This window comes from Caretta caretta, chromosome 2 (genome assembly GCF_965140235.1).
Source record: "Caretta caretta isolate rCarCar2 chromosome 2, rCarCar1.hap1, whole genome shotgun sequence".
Taxonomy (NCBI): domain Eukaryota; kingdom Metazoa; phylum Chordata; order Testudines; family Cheloniidae; genus Caretta; species Caretta caretta.
This window is the reverse complement of record NC_134207.1, coordinates 115,310,398-115,330,664: the sequence shown is the minus strand read 5'-3', so window position 1 is coordinate 115,330,664 and position 20,267 is coordinate 115,310,398. Positions and strand designations below refer to the sequence as shown.

The following is a 20,267-nucleotide window of genomic DNA, read 5'->3' as shown; positions in this document are numbered from 1 at the left end:
TGAATATCCCATTTACTTTACTGACATGCTCAACATTACTCACATATTTCAGGTTTCAGAGTAGCAGCCGTGTTAGTCTGTATCCGCAAACAGAACAGGAGTACTTGTGGCACCTTAGAGACTAACGAAGTTATTAGAGAATAAGCCCACGAAAGCTTATGCTCTAATAACTTTGTTAATCTCTAAGGTGCCACAGGTACTCCTGTTCTTTTCACATATTTAAGTACTTTGCTGGATTGAGGCCACACTTTTTGTATTGTGTGCATGTGTTACACCCTTTTCTTCCTCGTTTTACACAGACATGCTTTTTGTTTTTTTGAAATCACAACAGGGAAACTGCATGACAATTGCCAAATACTGCCATTTTAATGAAGTTCCCTATCATGCCAGATTTGGAGCTGCCTGCAATAATTTATGAATATTGTATCTTGACCAAGTTATTCTGATGTTTACTGTATGCACATATTGAGTTAATTCAATAGCAGGATTGTCAGAAAAGGAGCCCAGGAAAGGGGACACAGATACAGATCTATACTTTGCTGCAAACATTTAAGAGACAATGCATTTTGGAGCCCTGACTCAGCCCCTTGCTGGGCCTGCCAGACAGCTTTTCCCCACTGGGTCCCTTGTGAAGGTGTGTGTGCACATGTGCATGGCGGGGGATGGGAGGTGGGGGGCGGGGGGGAGACAGAATCAAAAGACTTGGGAAGGTTTACAGAGACACAAACTTCCTCAGGTAGAGAGACAAATTTTTGACACAGGGCCCTCAGAGCCTGCTTTGAAGGAGGCTGGGGGAATGTAAACAAAGCAGGCTACTCTTGAGGAGGATGTATAAGAAAGATATGCATGTAAATCTTTTGTTGTTGGTGGTGGTGGTTTAAATCTCTTGTGCTGTGTTTTGTTCCTATTACAAACATTCAACAACATTTTGTTTTAAGAAGGCTATTTTGGGTCATTCTATTCACTGCTGGTCACAGTCCCCTAAAGGGAAGAACCACATGTACTGACTACAGTCGGACCTGCTGGGTAAACATGGTCAATACACAGGGTACTGTACCCCAGGGACCGGTCTAAGAGCCGGAGAACTGCAGAATTTCACTCCGGGAGAGGTGAAGGCAAGATGTCTGACATCTGAGAAGGGTATAGTCAGAGAAGCCAGGAAAGGGGTCAGAGATGCAGCTAGCCCTGTAACCAGATATTACTTTCTAAATCTGTTTATTGCCTTTGAGTTCATTACAATCCAGTAGACATATTTCTTTTATTACCTGTTTCCATGTGATTAGCTTTGCCTTCTCTTCTTCATTCAGTTTGTCACCTCTCCTGCCCCTTTACAACTCCACTTTCATAGTCAAACCAACTAAAGCTCCTTTTTATGGTAGAGCTTTTATATATCTTATCCTGGCGCCAAATTCTGGCCACAACACTCTGGTGCCACTGCTTTTGAAGTCAATGGCAGTTGTATCTGCATTCCCAAGAGCAAAATTTGCCCTTTTGCGATTCAGTCCCATTCAGAAAAGTAAAGGGGAATGCCTTTCCCATCATAGGCACGTACAGCGGAATCTCTTGCAGTGGAAGGGGGAGCAGGATTCTAAGAGCCTACTCCAGAGATAAAAGCCCCCTGCACATGGTGGATCCCGGTTCTACAGGAGCTCCCTATGCATCAGTGTCCTGCAAGGATTTGGAGATGGGGTGGTGCAGGGTGGGTAGGTCTGATTCTTTGCATACACAAAGGTTGTATCCCTTACCCCCGCCCACCCAGATCTTCCCCCAAGAGATCTCTCCCCCCCGCCCCCGATCTCTCCACAAGAATCACATTGCCTTCTTAACTCATATTTACACACATTATTCCCATAGCAAAGTCCTATAGATTTAAAATCCCATTTATCATGCAAGGTGACTTCCACTAACAAACAATGAATTCTTGTTAAAAAACACAACCCCAGACCTCTTGCAGGACAGGAGGAATGGTAAAGCTTCAGGACTGTGCTGTGCTCTGTTTGTTGGTCTTTATACTTAGCAAGCATCATTGTGATACGGAGATTTGTTTACACTTGACCTTGATGTTGGACACTGTTGTAGCAGGAACATTTTCAGAGCATCTAAAGTTATAATAGGCCAGAACTTCAACAAGTGCATATTGTTGGGGTTCCATTGACGTCATTTGAGTGACACCAATTTACACCAGCTGAGGATGTGACTATCATTTTAAACTCAACATTATTTCTTCTTTTGCTTAACTTCAGTACTTGCTGAGGGATTGCCTTTCTCACCTGTGTGGATTAAATCAAAAGCAAAGGTAAAGTCCTTTCTGAAATGGAGCTGCAACCATAAAACTTGACATAGGGGAAAATTCATTGCAATATGGATACTTCTTGGGTCAGATGTGGCCCTGAGTTGTCATCATGTTTATATAGCTGCACAATCCTGCCCATTCCAAAGTGCAAAGATTCCATTTTGCCCAATTGCCTACATTTTAGTTGGGCTCTTGGGAATGACCTCAGGGGAATTTGTTCAGTGTCTGGGAGGGGACTCTGGGCTGGGGCGGGGGAGTGGGATGCAGGGTGGAGGGGGGTGAGGGCTCTGGCTGGGGGTGCAGGCTCTGGGCTGGGGCTGGGGAGTTGGGGTGTAGGATGGTGCTCTGGGCTGGGAGCGAGGGGTTTGGAGAGTAGGAGGGGTTCAAGGCTGGGGCAGGGGGTTGGGGCATGGGGAGAGGCTCAGCGGTGCAGGCTCTGGGTGGCGCTTACCTCAAGCAGCTCCCGGAAGCAGTAGCATGGCTCTGCTCCAGCTCCTACACGAGGTGCAGCTTGGTGGTTCTGCATGTTGCCCCATCCGCAGGCATCGCCCCTGCATCTCCCATTGGCTGCAGTTCACAGCCAATGGGAGCTGCAGGGGTGATGCTTGGGGCGGGGGCAGCATGCAGAGCGGAGGCCCCTGGCTGCCCCTATGCATAGAAGCCAGAAGGGGGGCCATGCTACTGCTTCCGGGAGCTGCATGGCGTGGCCCCTGACCCTGCTAGCTGGCTGGAGTGCTGGAACAGGGCAAGCCCCAGACCCCACTCCCCAGCAGGAGCTTGAGAGCTGGATTAAAACGGTTGGCGTGCCAGGTCCTGCCCACGGGCCACAGTTTGCCCACCCCTGTTCTAGGTACTGTACAAGGAACATTAACTAAGTGCCAAGTAATATTAAGTGAAATTTATAAAAGATCAAGAGTATACAGTGAATTGCTTCTTAATTGAACTAGTTTATTTTATTTTATTTAAAACAAAAAAACTGTCATTTGTTTGTAGAACAGGGACAGATTATGAGGTTATCACTGCAGTTTGTGAGAGACTAAAAAATAAAAAGTGAATACATAGTGGGCTGTTCTACTTGCTACAAGACACTCCCTGTGCAGAATTTATAAACACTTAAGCAGGTCCAATTTTATAGCCAGCAGAGGGCAATGTTTTATAGCTATATGTACTTACATGTCAGTTTATTACACTAAAATGAATGTGCAGGCATAGAGAGCCAAATCCTCAGATGATACAAACTGAAGTTGAAGGAGGTATGTACACCAGCTGGAACTTTAGTCCAGAGACTTCATATCAGTCATCTACCTCTGAGTCATTTGTTTCACACGCTGAAAGGATGTATACCTGTTGCACATTATGTAAGAATCAGGGGGACTTGAACCTGGGGCTGCAAGGTTACCAGAAAAACCAACGTTCCCTGCTTGCCACCAGTCATAACATGGCTGTGCTCTGTGACCACAATTTACAGAGGTTGTACACCATGGGATGCCCTGCCTTGAATGACCTGATTAACAGTTGTTTTAGCAATTCCTGATTGGCTCCTTGATCCTACATAAGCCCCTTGGGCGTACCAAGAAGTGTCCAGTAACAATATGGATTCCTAGCCAGCTGCCATGCTGGCCCTGTTTCTGAACTCCTGGTACTGATGTGTCTCTGACTTCCTGTTGAGCCCTACAACTGCAACATGTATTGGCCCTTGGCCTGATTCCTGACTATCTCTGACCCTCCTCTTGACTCTCAGCTGATACTACTTCTGACCCTGGCTCCCATGCTCCTGCCTGCCATCGCCATCCTGACACGCTAAGACCAGGACTGATAAGTACTTAGCAATTTTCTGTCCAGGGAGGAGTATATGTCATAATAAAACATGAGAGGTATGTTCAGGGAAGCCACACACAGGGGCTCAGGACAGTCCCAGACCTTGTATTCCGCAAGCAAAAAGATGTCACCAGGCTGAAGCTTACAGCGATGTGAATCTCCCCAGAGAGAACAGAGAAGTGTGAGAGTATGATCTTGCCTCTCCACCTCCTCCACACACTCCAGATTGGCACAGAGGAGAGTAGGCTGCACTCTTTCAGAGGGTGCCGTAGTGCCTGTGCTCTCAGGCATTGGTCCAGGTTCTCAACAGCCTGACCCCTACAGTCATTAATGCCTATGCAAACTGAGACACCTAAATCCATAGTTTAGGCACCCACAGAACTGGCCTGAATTTCAGAGGTGCTGAACACACACAGCACCCATCGATGTCAGTTGAAATACACATTTTAAAGCCATTATGCATGCAAGAGTCCCATTTGAGTTATCATCCCATTTTGGGGGGGAAGCTTTGCCAATTTAAAGACTGCAGGTTTGGCCCTTTTTGCTAAAGATTTCACAGACAGGAAATTCCCTTATGATACTAATCCTGACAAAACTAAGGACCTATTTCCATTTGCAAATGGATTTTTTTTCTTTCAAGATTATGTCACTTGTCCTCAAACTACTAAGAATGCTAGAAGGAAGTGAGCAGAGAGCATAACCGCAATGCCAAAACAAATATTTTACTAGAACAATTTGTAGTTTAATAGGTAACATAATGAAAAACAAGTGTCACAGCTGTGCCTAAGGTATGGATTTGCTTTGAGAAGTGACTTTATAAAAATGGCATCTTTTTACTTAAATAGACATCGTATTCCAATTGTAGGCCATAGGTGAAAACCTGACCCCAGTGAAGGCAAGGGGAGTTTTACCATTGACTTCAGGGGGCCAGGATTTCGCACCTAGAGTCATGTCTCATTATTTTGGAGACAACAATACGTTTTTTCATGTTTGCAGAACAGAGCCAACACAACTATATGAGAATTAGATGGATTCAATTCTGTACCCTCAAATTCCCATTGTCCCTCTGGGAATTACAACCTGCAGAATGCCTTGGTTCTGGGCAGGAACAATAACAAGGCAATGCTTTAAGAGTCTTTAAGAGTGGAGCATGCCTTGTCACAAACACCAACACCACTCACACTGGTTACCACAGGTTGAAACCAGATGCAGAGCTCTCACCATACCAGCCAAGGAGAAATGAGAACTGTGGGAGAGCATTGTTTACTCAGTCAAGCCAGCAAGAGGAGGAAGTCATGCTATTTTAACCCACAACAGTACAAGTATCTCCTAAGTACAGTTTAGGAGAATACCAGACACCAGTGTATGGCAACTATCTTGGGTACTTTTCTGACTCCCATTACTATAGCAGCTGATCAGTTTTTAGTCTTTAATGTAAAAAGAAAAGGAGTACTTGTGGCACCTTAGAGACTAACCAATTTATTCGAGCATGAGCTTTCGTGAGCTACAGCTCACTTCATCGGATGCATACCGTGGAAACTGCAGAAGACATTATATACACACAGAGACCATGAAACAATACCTCCTCCCACCCCACTGTCCTGCTGGTAATAGCTTATCTAAAGTGATCATCAAGTTGGGCCATTTCCAGCACAAATCCAGGTTTTCTCGCCCTCCACCCCCCGCACACACAAACTCACTCTCCTGCTGGTAATAGCTTATCCAAAGTGACCACTCTCCCTACAATGTGCATGATAATCAAGGTGGGCCATTTCCTGCACAAATCCAGGTTTTCTCACCCCCTCACCCCCATACACACATAAACTCACTCTCCTGCTGGTAATAGCCCATCCAAAATGACCACTCTCTTCACAATGTGTATGATAATCAAGGGGGGGGGGCGGAGGGTGAGAAAACCTGGATTTGTGCTGGAAATGGCCCAACTTGATGATCACTTTAGATAAGCTATTACCAGCAGGACAGTGGGGTGGGAGGAGGTATTGTTTCATGGTCTCTGTGTGTATAATGTCTTCTGCAGTTTCCACGGTATGCATCCGATGAAGTGAGCTGTAGCTCACGAAAGCTCATGCTCGAATAAATTGGTTAGTCTCTAAGGTGCCACAAGTACTCCTTTTCTTTTTGCGAAGACAGACTAACACGGCTGTTACTCTGAAACCAGTCTTTAATGTGTTTATCTTGCCTACTTCACAGGGTTGTTGTGAAGCACTGTTATCCCCATTTTACAAATGGGTAACTGAAAAACAGAGAGAATAAGTGAAGGTCACACAGGAAGTCAGTGGCACACCAGGGGCTTGAACCCAGGACTCCTAAGTGCTAGGGTGGAGCTTTTGAGATAATAATCATTATTTGACCAGACTACAGTTTATGAAAACATGGCAAGGAAGGGAAGACAGGAGTTGCAAAACTTTTCACTCAAGTTTATTTCCACTTTTCCTCCCATTAGCTTTCTCCAGCCAGCTCTAGCAGCCACCTCACGTGCTTTTAAAGAAAGACTCAATCGCTCCTCCTAATGCTCTGTATCCCATCAGCAATGTGCTGAACCACTCAGTTTCCTTTCCACCCCACCAAGCCAAGCTATGTGCCCACCATCATCTTACGAGTTCTACATATGATTGTGTAGCATGTCTACCAAGATTTACCTTTGAATGTCTCAGGTCCTCAACCCCACTGTGAAAACAATGATGACAGTTTACAACAGCTGAGGATCTGGCCCAGTGTCTCTACAAACAGGAAGGATCCAAAATATGATAGCATTCACAGTGTTAAAACACCAAGAAATGCTAGTACATGGGCTGAATCCACCCACTTCAAGTGGCTAAATCCAATATGTAGATCTGTAAAGCCTCTGCTCATCTCCTCTGTAAGTTTGTAGGTGCCTAAATTTCTGCTGGTAAAATCCTCTAGGCATCTAAAAATCTATCAGTGAAAATGCACGCAGCCACATTTGTCACAGCTCACAACCAAGCCCCAGTGGGATCCTCAGACTAGGCCTTCCACTACCTATCTCATGTGTGAGGCCTGATCTAGTAGGTGTTTTCAGAAACTGCCTACTGGATTGGGCCCCATACAAAAGAATGCCAAAGGAAGACCTGGTGGTGGTAGCACACCCTCTTAAGTTTTAGCTTAGTGGTTAGAGCACTTACCCAAAATGTGGAAGTCAGGAGATTACAGCTCAATTCCCCACTCTGCCTAGGGTTGCCAATTTTGGCTGGATGTATTCCTGGAGGTTTCATCACATGACGTAATCTTTCATTAAAGATTAATCTTTAATTCCTGGAGACTCCAGGACAATCCTGGAGGGTTGGCAACCATACCTCTGCCTGATCTGGATCAGGGATCTGAAGGTGGATCTTCCCCCTCCCATAAGAATGCACTAACTACTGGGCTGTGGGGTATTCAGGGGATAACCTCTCAACCTCTCCTGTTGAAGCTGTTCCATTGTATATAAATACTTAAATATGCATTGGAACAGGAACATGGGTCTCCCACTGCCCAGGTGAGTCCCTTCACCATCAGGCTAAAGAGTCATTCTTACTCTTTTTCTGCCCCAATGCATATTTAATTACCACAGTTTCACCTTCTGGGTTGATACACTGGCTGCTGTAGCACCGGGCCTGACCTAAAAGTGGGATAATCGCAGAATTCCACTGCAGGATAGATGAAGCCATAAGGCCTGAGAAGGGTGCAGTCACAGAGACCAGGAAGGGAACAAAGTTTGACCTAGTCCAGTAACCACATATTATATATTAAACCTGTTTATTGCCTGTGTGTTTATTCCAGTCATGTAGGCATGTTTATCTTTTATGTTTCTATGTCCTTATCTTTTCCTAAGTTACCAATTGCCATATGTTATGGTGAACTTTTCCCTCAATGTATCACATTCTCCTGCCCCTTTACAATTCCATTTTCACAGTCAAACCAGCAAAAGCTCCATTTCATGGTACAGTTTTTATATTTATTGTCTCGGAGTCAAATTCTGTCCTTGAACACTCTGGTGACATTGCTATTGAAGTCAGTGGCAGTTGTGGCTACACTTCCAAGAACAGAATTTGCCCTTTTGGGACCCAGCCCCATTCACAAAAAGTAAGGGGGAATGCCTTCCTCATCCTAGGCAGGTACAGAGGAATCGCTTGCAGCTGAAGAGGGAGGGGGAGCAGGATTTCAAGAGCCCATTCCAGAAATAACCTTCCCCCTCCCCCCATCCACTGTGGAGCCCAGGTCTACACGGGCTTCTTATGTATCAGTGTGCAGCAAGGATTTGGAGATAGGGTAGTGCAGGGTGGATAAGTCTGATTATTTGTATCCCTCTGTCAAGGTTCCTTCCCCATATTGAACTCTAGGGTACAGATGTGGGGACCTGCATGAAAACCTCCTAAGCTTACTTTTACCAGCTTAGGTTAAAACTTCCCCAAGGTACAAACTATTTTACCCTTTGCCCTTGGACTTCCACTGCCACCACCAAACATTTATTTGGGTTTATTTATTAGGAAAGCATTGTTTGGAAACATCTTTCCCCCCAAAATCCTCCCTACCCTTGCACCCCACTTTCTGGGGAAGGTTTGGTAAAAATCCTCACCAATTTGCATAGGTGACCACAGACCCAAACCCTTGGATCTTAAGAACAATGAAAAAGCATTCAGTTTCTGAAAAGAAGGATTTTAATAGAAGTAAAAAAGAATCACCTCTGTAAAATCAGGATGGTAAATACCTGACAGGGTAATTAGATTCAAAACATAGAGAATCCCTCTAGGCAAAACCCTAAGTTACAAAAAAGACACACAGACAGGAATATTCATTCTATTCAGCACATTCATTCTATTCTTAATTTCTCAGCCATTTGAAGAAATCATAATCTAACGCATATCTAGCTAGATTACTTACTAAGTTCTAAGACTCCATTCCTGTTCTGTCCCCGGCAAAAGCATCACACAGACAGACACAGACCTTTTGTTTTTTTCCCTCCTCCCCAGCTTTTGAAAGTATCTTGTCTCCTCATTGGTCATTTTGGTCAGGTGCCAGCAAGGTTATCCTAGCTTCTTAACCCTTTACAGGTGAAAGGATTTTTCCTCTGGCCAGGAGGGATTTTAAAGGTGTTTACCCTTCCCTTTATATTTATGACACCCTCACCTTCCCCGCCACACACCCTCTATGAGAAGGGCCAGATACTCAGCTGATGTAAATCAGTAGAGATCCATTGACTTCCATGGGACTGCACCAATTTACACCAGCGGAGGAGCTGGCCTAGCCAAGGAGAGCACAAGTGCCACAGCGGTTACTGCAGCCCAGAAGTTGAAGCATGGTTCCACTGTTACTCCACTTCCTTCCTCCTCTCCACAGAGCTTCTCAGCATCCAGCCGAATTGCGCTAACAAGGGGCTGGGCCAAGGGTTTGCCCCTGACTGGAGAAAACAGAGAATACAGCTAGGTCCAGCTTATCAATGGAAGTTTTGCAATTGACTTCCGTGGATGCAGGATCCAGCCATTAAGAACTTAAAACAACAACAATTAGAGCTGGTCAGACAGTCTGACCTTTTTTCATGGAAAATTGTGACTTTTCAGTGGGAAAATATCAAAACACATATTTTGGCTGAAAACCTTAATATTTCAGTTCAGAAGAGCTGATGTGGTGCCTCAAGTGATTGGTCATTTGCATGCCTCATGTTCCCATTTCCTCTCAAGGACGGACTTCCTGGTCACACTACATCTCCCATGATGCAAAAGTGCTTCCCCTCAGGATGAGGGGAGGTGATCACAATAAGGGAAATTAAGTTTCACTGGAAAACCCAGTCCCTAGTGGAGATGTGAGGAAACTGAGCCACCGTGGTGGAATATCCACATCAAAATAGTTTAGTTTCGGGCCAAAAAAATATTTGAGGTGGGGTTTGGGGGGAAGGGGGGGTGTCTGTTGGTTTTTCAGTGAAAAACTGAAACTTGCCATGGAAGGCAGGCGTTTTTCATGAAAAATTTCATTTTGTCGCAAACTCACCAAAGCACAGTTTTGATAGAGAATTTTCCATCAGCACTACTCATAAATGTTAGGCCACAAAGACCTGTTATTACATTCTGCCACTCAGGTTCCACAGAGTCTGCTATTTGCCACTCCAGCAGACTTAAAGCTGGCTAAGTGGCCCGATGAAGGTTTCCCTTCCCTAGACTTTATAACATTGGGTGTTTCCTAAAGGAGTAGAATTGTTGTGAAGGCACTACTGGAGCTCACTTTCAACAATAACTTTTTCAATAGAGGGGTTTTTTTGGATCACATAGTGTAGTGGGGCAGTTGCCCCACTTTGTCAGAGGAAGGGTTAAAGCAGGTTGGAGGAAGCCTATGCAGAACCCTTGCAATCAGAGAAAGGCAGAAAGGCAGCCAATCACAGCCAGGCTGGGCCCTATATAAAGGCTGCAAAGCAGAGGCAATAGCAATCTCTGCCTGACAAGCAAGGGAGAAGCTCCTGCCCAAAAGGGGCCAAGAAGGTGCAAGGGCCAAGGGGAAGTGGCCCAGGGTACACAGGGAGAAGAGGGAATTGAAGGAGTGCTGTGGGAAGCTGCCACTAGAGGTCCTGGAGGGCTGTGTCCAGAAGAGGATGCTGCAAGCCAGGGAGCAATGGGGGTCTCAGACAACACAGTGAAGCAGGCAATGGGTGGGACATCACCTGCAGAGGGTGCTCCACAGCTAGGACAGAGCTAATTCCCAGAGAAACCACAGGAGGTGTTGTGGCGGTGAGTCTGTGCCCCGTCACACATAATATTTATTGTTTTATTTTACACTTGGTTTCTATTTGGTTGCATGGGAAATCTCATGAGCCTTTCTCACAGTATTTAATCTTCAACATATCCATTCCCAGATGGAATTAAGTAGTGCAGACTCATAAAAATGAAAAATATTTTATTTTGAAAGTTATCCAGACTTTTTTGACCCTCTGTAAAGATTTGGTTTGAAATTTGAGTGAAGGTTTGCATGAGTGCTTATTCCCCACCCCATAACATCGCTAGTCACTTTTGAAAATTTGGCCCTAGTATTAGCTAGTCCACCCTCCCCCCCCAAAGGTATTTATTTTGTTGATATTGCTCATATATTTTTTAAACAGATGGTCTATGTATAACTTATAAGCTGGTTTTAAAGGATCATATGAGAGGAACAAATGAATGCTGGTGACGTTTACAGTAACTCCAATGAAATCAGTGTAGTTTCTCCAAATTCCCACCCATGAACCTGGGACCAGAACTGGCTCCTGAGGCTAGATCAGGATTTGGGAGTTTCCTATCCACATCTTCCAAGTGTACTACCAATATCTTCACCAGAGGTGAACACACATGTGAACTTCACCTGAGGGTAGTGTGATTGTAGGAGGTATGAACACAGGCCTGTCTCTAGAGGTAGAGCTATAGAAATGTTTTGATACATCTGGCAGCAGGGAAGGACTCAGTGGGGGTAATTATGGATTTGTCAGGACAAAAGATATGAAACTCTGGGGGGAAAGTGATTAGATGGCCCAATCTCTCTTTATAAAAGCATATAGAACCTGATCCTGCATTTCTGGTGGACCACAAGCATCCATTAACTTCAATGGCAGTTTTGAATGCACAGAAATGAGCCTCTGAACGGAAATAATCACAAGACTAAGAAGTCATTTTTAAAACAGATCTTCAGATCTGTTTAACAGGGAATAAATAGCAGGAAAATGGAATCTTGCTTTAGAAGATATTTGTTTTAAAGGCATTGGTCTGGATTAAGGCATTAGATTGTTACCTTGAATGGTCAGACCTATTAATATTCATAATTAGAAGACTATTGCTGTATTTCCTGTTCAGTCATCTGCTCAAGGTATTAAGGAAGTTTTAGCTCCATTTTGCTATGAGGACGAGGGATTTGTTGATGATTTTTCTGCAGTATACTTCTGTACCCAACACAGACTGGCCACAGAATTTGCTTATACCAACAGATGCATTCATCATCATAAGATCCTTTAATGCTCTGCCAGGTTTATATTAGTTTAAATAAGGTATCTTACACACCGTGCCTCCTGGTGGCCAAATGGTATAACACAGTTTAGCATACAATTAGTCCCCTTGAATTTTGCATTGATATAATCTGCTAAAATCCAAATCCAACCCACACCTCCATAGCTACAGATATCCCTGTGGCAGTGAAAATGGTGTGCTTCCACTGTGGAAGTGAGGTGGGTGAATTCTAGGGAACTGTGCAAGCGGTCCAGTCTCCTGCGTTGTGAAGGGTAGGTGCCAGAGGGTCTGATCTTTCCCCTGGGGTTTAGGGGAACACAAGACTACTTGACTTGCGCAGCTTCTGTGGAATGGCTGCAGAAGTAGACTATGTAGGGAATTCTCCCACATGTTCTTCAGGCATCACTCTGCAGCCAGCCTTGCTACTGTTAATATTTGCCTCTTCATATAGAGAAAGCACACTGTGCAATCAAGTTAAAATCCTCCTGTGGCTGGAGGGTGATGCTAAATTGAGTGGGCCCATTCTTCCCTCAGTTACATGGAATTGCCTCCCAATAAAGACAGTAAGAGCAGCGAGCACTCAGCACCTGTCTGGAGGCACCATATACAGGATATGGCTCTGATATCACTTTTCACTTAATTTAATTTATTTTGGCCAAATTCTGCCTTTAGTTACACCCATGAACACCACTGATTTTAACTGAGGGCAAAATTTGGTCCCAACGTATTCTTTTTAAATTCTGTAAGTCTGACTTTGCTCTCACATGACTGTAAATCAGGTGCAACTCTACTGAAGTCAAGAAAAAAGAAAAGGAGTACTTGTGGCACCTTAGAGACTAACCAATTTATTTGAGCATGCTCATGCTCAAATAAATTGGTTAGTCTCTAAGGTGCCACAAGTACTCCTTTTCTTTTTGCGAATACAGACTAACATGGCTGTTACTCTGAAACCTGAAGTCAAGAAAGTTACACCAGTGGAGAACCAGGGCCAGCGAGAGGAGAATCAGGTCCCAGGTATAGGCAAAAGAACACAGTCCATGTTTTAGCTGCACTCTTTAAAAAAAGAAAAGAAAATCTTCCTTAAAACACAACTCAACACTGTAATCACCAGATAATATTTACTTCATACATTTCTTAAACCTAGTTCTGCCCTCGGCTATATGCACTCCCATTGAATGCAACACTTAAGCTTCAGTGGCTAGAAGCTAAGCTTTATTTTGAAATCCTGGCATAATTTACACTTGAGCATGATCAATGTAATGTTGTTGGAAAGGGCTATTTACCCTGCCATGAAATATTTCTATTCATGCTTATTGTATCATTATCCTTTCATTTAAAATAAATTGTTCGCCAAGAGTGGGAAGTCTTGTTTATAACAAGATTTCCCCATCAAATATATTTCAGCAGCAGTCACTGGGGGGTGAGGGGCGCAGGCTCTGGGAAGGAGTTTGGGTGCAGGCTCTGGGCTGGGGCAGGGGTGCAGGAGGGGGTGAGGAGTGCAGGCTCTGGGCTGGGGAAGGGGGTGAGGGTGCAGGAGGAGGGGTTGAGGGGTGCAGGCTCTGGGAAGGAGTTTGGGGGCAGGAGGGGGTGTTTGGGAAAGGGGTGGGGGTGCAGGCTCTGGGAGAAGGTGTTACTTCAAAGGGGAACCAAGGTAACTCTATATGTAGGGTGGTGTAAGTATCAAGATATAAGACAAGTCCCTTTTACTCAGAAGAGCAGACCCGCCTTGTGCCGTATCTGTTACCGGTGGACTGGTACACAGATAATCTCCCTCCCTCTTCCCTATGTGTAGTGTGAGAAATAAAGACTGACTGTAAGTAACGTTAGAAACAACAGAACTGTATGGAGGGAATTAGTAATAGAGGGATGGGGATAAGCATAAAATAAACAGTAGTTATAGAAATTAACACAAAACAGTGAAACAGCAGCTTATAACAGGTGCATGAAGCTCAGGCCCAAAATACAAAATCATCCTGGCAATAACCATATAAAACCCTGACTAAAAGAACCCTAATTCACGGTGGTGGCAGTGAAGTCCAGGACCTGCGCTCTTTGGGTAATTGGAACCGGCTGAGGAGGAGCACCGGAGAGTCTCCGGATGTCGATCGGGATGGAAGAAGTGGACCGAGAACCCTCTGAGGATGTTGTCCCCAGGAGCAGGAAAGGTGGTATTTGACGATACACTGATGCTGCCAAGGCCTGAACACACACCCCCAGTCACTAGGATGGGCTGCGCCATCCGTTTGTGGTCACAGTTCTTTTATGCAGTTTGTGGTGGGAAAACATGGTACAGTCTCAGCAAAGGTAGGAAACAGTCTGAGGTAAAATTGTTCTTGAGATCGCCCAGTGGCGGAGAAAAACCAGTTTGATCAAGTTATAACTAGCCAGGATGACAGAGCACAAGGGAGGTCACAAGATGGAGTTTACAAAATGGTGGTTCAGACACCATTTTGAATTGCTGCTATATCCTTACAAATTACATATTGAGTTTAACATGCACATATTTTAATAAGCTATGACAGGGGTGTGTGTGTGCAGCGCTTACCTGGGGCTTCTAGGCAGGGTGGGCCTGGGGGCCTCCGCATGCTGCTACCCCCAGGCCCTACCCCTGCAGCTTCCTATTGGCCGCAGGGGCACTTGGGGCGGGAGCAGTGAGTGTGCGTAGATACAGACCCACCCCACTCAGGGGCCACAGGGAGGGGGTGGCAGCCACGTGGAGTGAGCAGGCAGGAAGCTGCTCAGCTCCACTGTGCTGTGAGTGGGGGCCCCAGGACGTTTTAAATTGCCCGGGGGGCGGAAAGCAGGGCCGAGGGAGAGATCCAGCCTCAAACATTGTTGGAGCCGGGCCCTGGGCCAGGAATATTCCTGGTGCCCAGACACTGCAGGCCCATAGAACTCGCTGCCCATGTGGGTAAACACTTTTCACAAAGCAATCATTATATCAGTCCTCATCCTCAAAAGAAACCTGCACAACACTTTCAAAAGATGAGCCTGGAATCTTAAATTCATTACTCTGATCAACACTAAAAACCATAGAGTGAACAGACACTGGATTTATGACTTATTTACTACAACCTGTAGCCCACTAAGCCCCTGTTTTTGTACTATGACTACAGAGGTGTTAATGGGCCACTCTACATTGAATAGTCTCTTACAATACATGCTAACTATTTATGCTAAACAATCTGTTCCACCTTGCATTTAGCTGTGACACTGAAGACCTGAAAAAATGTGGCTCAAAAGCTTGCCTCTCTCACCAACTGAAGTTGGTCCAAAAAAAGATATTATTTCACCCACTCTCCCATACAGTACTGACACAAATGAAGTGATGTATGGAATCCCACTAGGCCGCAGGACCAGGCCCAAAGTTATGCATAAAGAAGATCTGAGGAGGTACTAGTGAAACAGAGGGCCAGGGCCTCAAAAAATGGCTAGAAAGCTGCCCTAAAAAGTCAACCAGGATTTCTCCTTGTATAGGAGGATCTGGCAAGTGGCCTAAAGCCAACAGAGCTGGCTAGGGGGGCATGCTGAGGTTGCAGGAGGAAGAGACATTTTGAGGCCAGGGCTGGACCACATTATGCCCTTTCAGAACTTCAGCCAGGAGAATAGTCTCTAGGTGGCCTCAGCATCAAAGCAGCAAGAAAGTGGCCGCCCCCCGCCCCAAGCTGTGTCATTTGTGAGCTCAGCACAACTGAGGATTTGGCCCTGAATCTTGACTTGACTACCACTCAAACCACAGAACACAACTGCAGAAGGTGAGGGTGACAGGAGAGCAGGATGGACAGCATCACTCACTGGTGTAACAGCTGGCACACCACAGGACTCAGTTGAAAGTGGCCCCTTCCAGCTTGCTCAAGAAAACATTCAAGCAGAAAAAATGCTTCAGAAAGATTGAGATGGGAATAAAATAGATTTGTGGGAATTGTACCATGGGAAATCCTGAAAAGAAATCTATGAGCCAGATTTTGCATCCTTAGTAGAACTTTGCTAATGGAGCAGTTGCAGGTAAATAGGTCTAAACACAAATCAGTTCTTACAACTAATATTGCTTATTTTTGTTACTTTTTCTTTTCTGATTGGTGCATGATCCATTCTAGATGGCATGATACAAGTTTCAGAAGATGCCCTAAGCTCTACACAGAGAAAGAGAACTATAACAGAAGTTTATAACCTTTTCTATTGTAACTCTGGACAAATGCTTAAACTTTTTTGAATCCTGCAAAATATTTGGCCTCAGCAGTTTCTTGCAGCGATGAGTTCCATCAGCTAATTGTACATTGAAGGAAACCTTTTTTCATCCAATCACTTTAAAAAAAAAGTGCTAATGAAATCACATCATGAATTGCTGATAGGTAAGTATTTTATTTGACACTCTTTAGAGAGAAGTATCAGAGTGGTAGCCATGTTAGTCTGTATTAGCAAAAAAAACAAGGAGTCCTCATGGCACCTTAGATAAATTTGTTAGTCTCTAAGGTGCCAGAAGGACTCCTTGTTGTGTTTTTCTTTATAGAGACGGTTAAACAGTGGAGACCTTGCCCAAGACATGCTCTAAAGAACTAGTTACATCAACTGCACCAGAAGGTTTTCCAACTGAAATTGCCGGAGAGCAGTTTTGAACATCCTGATTCAGGGTAAACAAGATTTTGTAAATAAATAATTTACATTAGGTAATACCCTGAGTCTAATTCCCCAGTTTCTCTCCCAGTGGGAAAGTGATCCTCTGCAAATCCCCGAACAGTGTCTCTGGAACGTCGGGGCAGTTCAGTCTCTTCTTTGTAGGTCCCAGGCCTCCTTTTCAGGCCCTGGCTGTGCTGCAGGGATGCTGTGGCTGCAGCTCTACTCCTAGCACATGATCTGCTCTCCCTGGGGTGCTTTTCTGGTCCCTCTGGCTCTGGCACAGCTCTGTGCCCCAGCTCAGCTTGGGCCCTTGCTCTCTCCTTAGCTCGGCCCCGCTCTGTCTGACCCAGGCAATTCCAGCTCAGGCCCAGGAGGGAAGCCCCTTGGCTTCCTGATTTTCTGATTAGCCTGCCCGCCCTGTCAATCAGGCTGACCTAGAGCATTGGCCTCTCCCCATTGTTCCTGGGGACTGTCAGTCTCAGAGTCCTGATTTTCCCCATTGACCGTTCCCCTTTTGGTACTGGGAGCTAGGCAACCAAAACACCCCCACAGACTGTTAGTAAGCCCCCCCCCCTTACAATTAGGAGCCCTGTTCAGTTCAGTGGGAGCAGCATTCAACCCTTCATGAGGGTCTGAGGCTGTCACTGAGGCGGGGCTCCCCAGGAGCAGACACAATGAACCAGGCTGGCAAGGTCATGTGCTAAGAGCTAGCTAGCAGAGGTGCTGGGCGAAACCAACTGCTCCCAGCAGGGCTCCGGGCAAAGCAGGCGAGCTCGCGATTGGAGCCAATCGCTCGCTCAGTGGGAGCGGGAGCCGGAGGTGAAGCAGCTCCAATCAGAGAGGCCTGTCCTGCTAGGACCATGCTCGAGATACTTTCATATGCAAATAGAGAGCGAGCCGGAGGCTGAGCCAAGCCACTTGCTGGGCTCCAGCTGAAGAAGAAGAAGTCAGGAGAGGGGGAAGCGGAACAACGCGGGCGTGTGTGTGCCGGTGGCCGGGGAGCCCTGATTAGCGCCTGTTCAGATCGGGGACGGGAAAGAAACCAATGCGCTAAGCAACGAAGTGCACAACAAACCTCATCCTCGTCGGATTTCCGAGGATCCATCGGCAGCGGGAGATTTTCCGCCTGGCTCAATCACTTGAGTTGTGGGGGCGGAGGGTTTGTGCTTCTGGCTGTCACTACAGAGGGAACTATTCTAAACCCACCGACGATGCGCCCACAGATGCGGTACCTTCTGGCCGTTCCTCTTCTGAGCGCGATGGTTTTCGTTGTGTTGCACAAGGGTGAGTTGTACCGGTCAAAAAAATATCCCAGGCAAACAGCGTCCCACGAAAGATCCCTGGTAAGGCGAGCCTGTGATGCGTTTATCGAACAGAAGAAAGCTTTTGTTTGGGGAAACCTCCTAAAAACCTCCCTGAGGAGTGTTGCCTGCAGTGAGTACTTAGTGGACAATCACTATATAACCAGCCCTCTCTCGGCAGAAGAAGCTGCCTTTCCTTTGGCTTATATCATAACTCTACATAAAGAATTTGATACTTTTGAGAGGCTCTTCAGGGCTATTTATATGCCCCAAAATGTTTACTGTGTCCACGTGGATGAGAAGGCAGCAGCTCAGTTTAAGAAAGACGTGGAGACACTTTTGAACTGTTTCCCCAATGCGTTTCTTGCCTCAAAAAATGAGCCAGTCATTTATGCTGGAATATCCAGACTTCAGGCGGATTTGAACTGCATGAAAGACCTGCTGGAATCAAGAGTTCGGTGGAAGTACCTGCTCAACATGTGTGGACAAGATTTCCCCTTGAAAACCAACAAGGAAATAGTTCGGCATCTGAAAGGATATAAGGGGAAAAATCTCACTCCTGGAGTGCTGCCTCCTGCCCATGCGATTTCAAGAACCAAATATATCCATAAGGAGCACATAGGGACTGACTCCTCTTATATGAAAAAGACCAATGAGTTGAAACAGCCCCCACCACACAATCTGATCGTCTACTTTGGCTCTGCTTATATTGCTGTCACAAAGCCATTTGTAGAGTTCATTCTCAATAATCAACGTGCTATTGATTTATTGAAGTGGTCCAAGGACACCTACAGTCCAGATGAACACTTCTGGGTAACACTCAATAGGATACCAGGTACGTTGCATGACTTCATTACTCATTCCTGTGTATAGGACAAGCTGGCTTGCGCCATGCTGAGCTAGGAAAGACAGAGAGGAAATGAAACAGAACTGATTTCTGTGCTATATGACCTTTATATTTGCTTTAGGTCAATGTTCAGGATGCTCTTGTTCTATGGAAACTGATTTTCTGTCTATCCTTGCAAAGGTGAGAAAAATGAAGTCATAAATGGATGGCACTGCTGGAGGATAATCACAGGGGGCTGACCAGTTATATCCGATTTCATTCAGTCCTTTGATACCAAGCTCTTATAGGACTCTTTTCATTTGTAGATTTCAAAACACTTTACAAGAGTTAAATATCATTATCTCAATTTTATTGACAGGGAAGCATAGAGAGGTGACGAGATTGCTGAGTCACCCCACAGGTCAGTGGCAGAACTAAGAATACATCCCAGATCCCCTGGAGTTCAGCGCTTTATCGACTAAGTCACATTGCCTTCTTTACTCATATTTACATACATTATTCCCGTAGCAAAGACCTATAGATTTAAAATCCCATTTATCACACAAGGTGACTTCCACTAACTAACAATGGATTCTTGTTAAACAGCCCCCAGACCTCCCTTCCCAGGGGAGGAATGATAAAGTTGCAGGTCTGTGCTGTGGTCTGTTTATTGGTCTTTATATTTAGCAAGCATCACTGTGATACTGAGGATTATTTAGACTTGACCTTAATGTTGGGCACCCCAGTGCTAGCACATGTAGCAGGGACATTTTTCAGAGCACCAAAGTTATAATGGGCTAGAACTTCAACTAGTGTATATTGGTGTGGTTCTACTGACTTTGAGTGACACCAGCTGAGGATATGGCTATCATTTCAATCTCAACATTATTCCTTGTGTCACTTAACTCCAGTTCTTCTTTAGGGATTGCCTTTCTGGCCTGTGGATTAAATCTACAGAGTTTCTGAATTGGAATGCTGCAACCACAAACCCATATAGGGCCAAATCCAGGGACACAGGTACATCTCCACTAGTGATGATTATAGAAAGAATCCCTGCGCTGGCAGCAAAGCCACTATTTTAGCCCTCTGCAGATCTAGTACACTTTGCTGGGTGGAAGAGAAGCACACAGGGGGAAAATTCTCTGGTTCAACCCTTTCTTTCTACAATGTCATCCTGGTCCCACGTCTACATGACTCCTGCACACTGCCATGCTGGAAGCTACTCAAGAAGTTTTGTGCACCCTAAATCCATCTTGAACAGGAATATTACTTCAGTTCTGCTGACAGTGTCGCGATATTGACTGCTAACTGTGAAGGTGAGGATCTAGATTTGCCTCACTCAGCACACAGCCATCCAGAGGTAATTCTACACATTTAAGTGTTTGCCCCCAAAGCTTGCAGGCCTTATTCAGACAAAAAGCTCCTATTGATGT

The 20,267-nt window shown here is 45.3% G+C and overlaps 1 protein-coding gene across 5 annotated transcripts in view; it reads left to right on the top strand.

The window, feature by feature from the left end:
- The window catches only part of GCNT2 (glucosaminyl (N-acetyl) transferase 2 (I blood group)), an 81,707-nt gene that overhangs the window by 38,578 nt on the left and 22,862 nt on the right, over window positions 1-20,267 (top strand). The window contains exon 1 of one of the 5 annotated variants that reach the window (XM_048839831.2): window positions 17,358-18,843. The exons of 3 other annotated variants lie outside the window; for them this stretch is intronic. In XM_048839831.2, the coding sequence (XP_048695788.2) occupies window positions 17,919-18,843 (925 nt within the window). In that variant the 5' untranslated portion in view covers window positions 17,358-17,918. Of the gene's footprint in view, window positions 1-17,357; window positions 18,844-20,267 lie in introns of those variants that run through there. One more of the 5 variants, XM_048839830.2, reaches the window with a different exon arrangement.